This window comes from Penaeus chinensis, chromosome 21 (assembly GCF_019202785.1).
Source record: "Penaeus chinensis breed Huanghai No. 1 chromosome 21, ASM1920278v2, whole genome shotgun sequence".
In the NCBI taxonomy this organism is placed as follows: Eukaryota; Metazoa; Arthropoda; class Malacostraca; order Decapoda; family Penaeidae; genus Penaeus; species Penaeus chinensis.
The window spans coordinates 14,103,709-14,111,208 of NC_061839.1; the positions used below are offsets into that span (position 1 = coordinate 14,103,709).

Sequence of the window (7,500 nt, forward strand, 5' to 3'; positions counted from 1 at the left end):
GAGAGATGGGATGAGGTGATGAGAGGCGGAGGGAGGGAGGGAGGGATTTTAGGGAGGGATGAGAGGTGAGGAAAGGGATGGGAGGGAGAGAGGGAGAGAGGAGGGAGGGATGGATTGGGGTGAGGAGGTGCTGAGATGGGTGGTTGGGCGGTTGAGGATTGGTTGTGAGGTTCGTATGACGGGAGGAGGGGGGAGATCGAGGGGAGGTTCGGGAAGGGGAGGGATGTGAGGGATGAGGGGGGAGAGAAGGTGAGGGAGGGAGGGATTGAGAGGGGAAGCAGGCATATAAATCTCGATGGTGAAAATAAGGAAGAGAGGGAGGAGGGGGGTGGAGGGCTGGGGGGGGCTGGGGTGAAGGGGGGGCGGTCTCGGGTTGAGTGGGGTGCGTGGTAATGGGCAAGGGCATTTAAATTAAATTGAGACAAAAATGGAAAGGATATAAAATATATATTTGAAAGAAAAAAAAGAAAAAAAAAAAAAAAAAAAAAAAAAGAAAAAAGGAGAAAAAAAAAAAAAAAAAAAAGGAAAAAAAAAAAAAAAAAAAAAGTTTGATAGCCGGCCATTGTTTTGGGGCTCCGTCCACAAAAAAAATTTAAAATACTTAACCATTTATTTCTAACGCAGCTGTTATGGATTTAGGAATTAGTATGTATTTCATATTATTAACGTCGTAACTGCGCGGAGCTATATTAATGGGTTTACGCCGGTTACAAGTTTTCATCCCGGTCACAAGATGATGGCAATTACGTGTGGCTTTGTAATAAAATCTGAATTACTGTCTGACCTATCACGAAACGTAGGGGGAGAATAAAAAAGGGGGGGAAGGAAAGGAGAAAGGAGAGGAAAAAGAAGGGGTGAATGTTGAGGGGGGTGGAGGGAGTAGTGGAGAAAGGAGGGATAGGGGGTAAAGGAATAGAGAAGGGGGGAAGAGGAATGGAGGAAGGGGAGGGATAGAGTTGGAGAAAAGAAGTAGAAGAAAAGAGAAGAAGATAATATAAATTATTTCCATAATCTGAAACGTGTAAAAAAAAAATAATAAAAAAGATAATAATAACTGTATACCAAAATTCCTTCTAGCCTCTCCCTCTTCACTCCCTCTCTACGTCCCTCCCTCTAACCCTCCCCTTCATAACTCTCCTCCCCAAGACAATATTCAACGACCTAACATCACTTGATCCTCCCCACCTCCTCCTAACATCACTTGCAAGGTTGCACTAACAACTAACTCTGCAACAATATGTCGATCGGACACGGAAATCGTGTGAATAGTGTCGATAACCCACACCAGCGGCTCTTCTCGTTATCTTAGTTCGTAGGTTCCTTAGACCACTTGAACATCGTTGCACTTGCAACAGAGTTCATCAACAAAGTCTGACGGATGATGCCACGCTTGGGCTGCTCTCGGACTTGCCTCTTTTGCATCAGGTGTAGGGCGAGCTGGAGTCATGTCCTGGCGCTAAGCAGGTGACCGGAATGCATTTCTGCTCACGCGAATTGTCTTGATTATTTTTTTCATTTATTTTTCGTGTGGGTGTATTGAGGTGTGTGGGTTATTTTCGTTTTGATTAGGAATTAGCAGCATAAGCATCATCAGTAATGATAATTACTATTGATTTATTTTTTGTATTGATTATTGTTATTATTATTATTATTATCATTATTATTATTATTATTATTATCATTATTATTATTATTATTATTATTATTATTAGTATTGTTATTATCAATATTATTATTGTTGTTGTCATTATCATTATTATTGTTATTACCATTATCATCATTATTATTATTATTATTAGTATTATTATTATCATTATTATTATCATTATCATTATTATTATGATTAGAATCATGATGACTATCATTATCATAATCATCATAATCATCATAATCATCATCATTATCATCATCATCATCATCATCATCATAATCATCATCATCTCCATTATCATTATCATCATCATCATCATCATCATCATCATCATCATCAACATCATTGTTATTATTGTTTCTCCTATTGTTACATTTATAGACACGAATATAGAAAGCAACGAAAGAAACAATACACTTCGACATTATCTCAAGGTCTCGCGAAACCCATTAAGAAGACCTTTTGCATATCCAACTTGGCGATCCTTAACTCGATCTCCAAAGTTCCGGACGTTGGAGGACACCTCTCACAGGCAACAGTGTCTGATGTAAGAGGAAGGCTTATAAACGGCTTTGGCGGATTCTAACTTGGTGCGGATAGGAGAGGGAGGGAGAGAGGGAGGGAGGGAGGGAGGGAGGGAGAGAGAGAGAGAGAGAGAGAGAGAGAGAGAGAGAGAGAGAGAGAGAGAGAGAGAGAGAGAGAGAGAGAGAGGGACAGAGGGAGGGAGGGAGGAGAGAGAGAGAGAGAGACGATGAGACGAGAGAGAGATGTTCCGTGAGAGAGATGAGGAGGAGAGGGAGGGAGGGAGGAAGGAGGGGAGGGAGGGAGAGAGAGACGAGCGGGAGAGAGAGAGAGAAAGAGAGAGAGAGAGAAATTAGGAGAAAGAGCAGAGAGGAGGGAAGGGATATATGTATAGATAAATTATATATTTATATATATGTTAACATTTATGTATATAGAGTGTATATATATATATATTTTATATATATATATATATATACATTACAGAGGAGAGAGGGACGAGAGAGAGTGGAGAGAGAGATAGAGAGAGAGAGAGAGAGAGAGAGAGAGATGAAGAGAGGAGAGAGAGACGAGGATAGAGGAGAATGAGAGAGAGAGAGGGAGAGTGAAGAGAGAGACGAGAGAAATAGTGAGAGACAGTGAGAGAGAGAGAGATTAGAGACAGAGAGAGAGAGAGAGTGAGAGAGATGAGAGATGAGAGAGAGATGAGAGAGAGAGAGAAAGAGAGAGAGACAGAGAGAGAGAGAGAGAGTGCAGAGAGAGAGACAGAGAGAGAATGATCTTGAGAGAGAGAAGAGAGAGAGGAGAGAGTGAGATAGAGAGGAGATAGATAGATAGAGAGATGAGAGATGACGAGAGAGAGGAGAGACGGAGAGTTAGAGAGAAGGTGAGAGAGAGAGTAGAGAAAGAAAGAGAATCGAGAGAGAGAGATGAGAAACACACAGAGCGAGAGAGAGTTCTGAGAGGAGATGGAGGAGAGAGAGGTAGATGCGATGAGACGGGCGAGAAACAAGAGAGGAGTGAGAGAGAGAGACGAGAGAGAGAGAGAGAGAGAAGAGAGAGAGAGAGATAGAACAGAGAGAGAGAGAGAGAGAGAGAGAGAGGGGAGGAGGAGGAGGGAGATGAGAGAGAGATTAACAGTGATTGAGAGCGAGAGAGAGATGAGAGAGAGATGAGATCTGAGATCGTGAGAGAGACGGAGAGAGAGAGAGAGAGAGAGAAAACAAAAAAGAAAGAGAGATAAAGAAAGAGAGAGAGAGACAGAGAACGAGAGAGAGAGAGAGAAAGATGAGAGAGAGAGATAGAAAGAGAGATAAAAGAAGAGAGAGAGAGAGACGAGAAGAGAGAGAGGGAGAGATTAGAGAGATGAGAGATAAAGAGAAGAGCGAGAGAGAGTGAGAGAGGACGTAGAGAGGAGAAGAGAGAGATGACGGAGAGAGAGAGAGAAATAGAGAGAGACAGAGAGAGAGATAGTAGAGAGAAGACAGGAGAGAGAGGAGAGAGAGAGATGATGAGAGAGAGAGAGAGGGAGAGAGAGAGGAGAGAAAGAGGAGAGGACAGAGAGGAGAGGAGAGTGGCAGAGAGAGTGACAGAGAGAGAGAGAGGTGAGAGAGTGAGAGATTTGATGAGAGAAGGAGATGAGAGAGAGAGAGGAGATAGAGAGAGAGAGAAGATGAGAGAGTGAGAGAGGAGAGAGAGAGAGAAGGAGAGATGAGAGAGAGAGAAAGAAACCAAGAGAGAGAGAGAGTGAGAGAGTGAGAGAAACACACTCACAACAGACGAGAGAGTGAGAAGAAGAGAGACGAGATAGAGAGAGAGAGGACGAGAGAGAGAGAGGAGTAAACAGAGAGAGAGAGAGGAGAGGGGGAGGGGGGGGATAAGTTGGGGGGGAGGGGGGGGGGTAAGAGAGAAGAAACAGAGAGATGAGAGAGGATTTGGAGTGGAGAGATAGGAGAGAGAGATGATGAGAGAGAGATGGGACGATAGAGAGAGAGGAGAGAGAGAACAGAGATAGCGGAGAGAGGAGAAGAGAGAGAGAGATGAGAGAGCGGAGAGAGACGAGTAGAGAGAGATGACGAGAGAGGCGAGCGAGAGAAAGACGAGAGAGAGAAAAAGAATGAGAGATAATGAAAGAAGAGAGAGACAGAGAAAAGAGAGAGAGAGAGAGAGAAAGAGACGAGAGAGTGAAGGAAAAGAGAGATAAAAGAAAGAGAGAGAGAGAGATGGATGAGAGGAGGAGAGAGAGCTTTGAGAGCAGAATGTGATGAGAGAGAGTGAGATGTGAGAGGATGATGATGATGGAGAGACGAGAGAGAGAGAGAGAGAAAAAGAGAAGAGAGAGGGGGATATGCATGAGAGAAAAGGAAGGAGAAAGGGGGAGAACTGGACTTTTTTGATGATATTCTGTATCTGGATTTCTTCAATTACCCCTTTTTCATTTGTTGGTTTTGTCCTTCGGGTTTGGCAATCAGCGGATGATCGAATCACAGAGGGAGAGAGAGATAGAGAGAGAAAGATGAGAAAAAGAGGAGAAGTCTGGGAGAGATCGAGAGATGAGATTCGAGGAGTGAGATGAGATAGAGACGCTTCATGTTTTGGGAGATGAGAGTGAGAGAGGGAGGGTGAGAGAGAGAAAGAGAGAGAGAGGGAGAGTGAAAGAGCGCGCGAGGCGGGCGGGGGGTGGGGGGGGGGGGGGGGGGGGAAAGAGGGGAGGGAGGAGAGAGAGCGAGAGAAGGGGAGAAACAGATGGCGAAGGAGAACTAGAGAGAGAGAGAGAGAGAGAGAGAGACGGAGAGAAGAAGACGGAGAGACGAGAGAGGATTTAGAGAGAGGAGAGAGTGAGAGAGAAGAGAGAGAAAGAGACGCAAACAGTAAATTCTTTCGTTCTCCGATCTTTTTTAAATTATGTTTCTTTTTTCCTCTGTGTTTTCCTTTTCCTCTTTCTCCTTTTTATTTAGGCTTCAACAATATTGTGATCCTATAAAAGTTGCAAGAAACTCGGTCGACAGCTGAAAAGTCGGAAAATTTTTATGGGTGAACATTTTGGAAACAAATATCTGAAACTGCTCACTTCAAGATTATGTTAAACTGAAAAGAGAGATCGGGAAGATAACAACAGCAAAATGGAAATTCGAAAACACACACACAAAAAAAAAAACACACAAAGACAGACGTACACATACATAAACCCAGACACACAAACACACGTCATTACGCAGTACACACAAAACCAAACACTCACAACACACTAACACCCCACTACTAAAACACACTAACACACACACAATCTAAACCACCCACACAAAAGACACACCACCTCGCCCGCGTAGTGTTGCGCGTGGATGAAATTACTGTACAAGATGAGAGACTGCAAGGGCGTCCAGCAGATCACGAACACCAGCAACACCACCGACACCATCTTCACCACTCTCTTCTTAGCTCTCGTGGCCGTGTTGCGGGCGGGGGCGGAGTGCTCGCCCGGCAGCTGGGTCATCCACAGCCTCCCACCCACCATTCAGTCTTTGATGAGGGAGGGATAGATGAGGGGAGAGGGAGGTGGTGGAGAGGGAGAGGGTGAGGAGGGAGGGGGGAAAGTAGGAGGGTTATGTTCCTATCTCGACTGGTATAGGAAGGTGGGAGGGGGGGGGGAGAGGTGATAGGGGCGAGGAGGGAGAGGGATGAGAGGGGATGGAGGAGAAGGGATAGGAGGAGGAGGACGAGGGGGGAAGGCAGGAGGGATAGAATGGGGGGAGGGGTGAGAGGGTGAGGCTAGAGGAGCCTGAAGCGGGATATGTAGATGAGATGGAGGATGGAGAATGGGAGTGGGAATGATCACCGATGGAAGAGGAAGGTGATTAGGTTAAGAGGGGAAGGGGAGATAGAGTTATGATTTAGAGAGGGGAGAGGGTATAGGGGAATTGAGAGGAGGGTGAGTGAGAAGATGGGATAAATTAAAAAAAGGAATTAGAAAAAAGATCAAACTTCAAGAAAAAAATAATAAGGAAAGAGACTAAGAAAAAAGAGGGTGTGTGTTTATTAAAAAAAGACCGGAAAAAAAAGTGCGTAATAAGAGGAGGTGAAGAATTAAGAAGAAAAAAAGATAAAAGAGGTTACAGAAAAATAAGGAAAAAATTAAGATGAAAAAACAAAGATAAAGAGCTAAGTAAGGAAAAAAAAGAAAATAAGAAAAATAGAATCAAAATAGATAAAATCCAATGAAAACTAGAAAAACAATAAGAAATGAAGACAAGAAAAGATTAAAGAAATAAAAAAAATAAAAAAGAAAACGAGAAATAATAAATTATAAAAAGAGAAAAACGGTAAGAAATCAGAGAAAAAAAAAAGGAAAGAGGACAAAGAAAGAAGAGGGGTAAGTAAAGAAAAAGAGAAACAATAAGATCAAGAAAGTAGTGAATATAAAATAAAGAGGTAAAAAATAAAGATAAAAAGAAAGAAAAAAAAAAAAAGGAAAAAAAAAAAGAAAAAAAAAAAACAAAAAAGAAAAAGAATAAATAAAAAAAAAAAAAAAATAAAACCAATAAAAAAGGGGAAAAAGAGAAGAGGGGTGACCTGTAGAAGATAATAAAATAAACGAAAGAAAAAAGAGTGGGGTAAGAGGGTAAAAAAAACAAAAGAAAATGAGGTAAAATAAGTGGGGTGTTGGGTTGAGTGGTGTCGGTTTGATGACGTGATGAACATGATGGTGCTGGGCGTGATTGATTGAAGGAGCGTCAAAGAGAGGGGTGAAGGAGGTGGGGATTATTTAGGTAGGAGTTTTGATTGAATTGGGTTGTAGGTAGGACAGTGGAGATCGGAGAATATAGGGAGGAGGGTTAGTTTAGGTAGGATTTAGCGGTATTAGGGGAGTGGTGTAGAGGGCTTGGTGGGAGGGGGGGGGTGGGTATAGGGGGTTAGATTAGTAGTTTAGTTAGAAGGTGGATAGGCAGATGGGGGGGGGGGGGGGGGTAGTCTGGATTTATGGTGGGTAGTTTCTATAGAGTTTGGGTCTTTGGTTTATAGTGGTGAGGTTATTTGTGGGTAAGGGGGGTGGGGTGTTGGTACATTTTAGAGGGGGGACCAAGGGGTGAGGGGGGGGGTTAGTAGTAGTTTTTTGGTGGGGTAGATTTTAGGGGTTTGTATGGGGGGTGTAGGTTAAATTTTTAATAAGAGGGGAGCAGGGGGGGAGAGGGAGGGGGGAAGGGGGGGGGGAGGGAGAGGGGGGAGTGGAAGAATGGAGTTAGGGGGAGAGTGGCAGAAGCGGAGTAGGCGTGGGGAGTGGGAAGAAGAGGGAGAGTAGAAAGGTAGTTGAGAGGGTGGGTGAAAGTTGT

At 43.5% G+C, this 7,500-nt stretch overlaps 1 protein-coding gene across 1 annotated transcript in view; it reads right to left on the reverse strand.

Moving 5' to 3' along the window:
* LOC125036413 (QRFP-like peptide receptor) overlaps positions 1-7,500 on the reverse strand; it is a 175,667-nt gene that overhangs the window by 22,413 nt on the left and 145,754 nt on the right. The window contains exon 7 of the mRNA XM_047629007.1: positions 5,490-5,689. Within this exon, the coding sequence (XP_047484963.1) occupies positions 5,490-5,689 (200 nt within the window). The remainder of the gene's footprint in view (positions 1-5,489; positions 5,690-7,500) is intronic.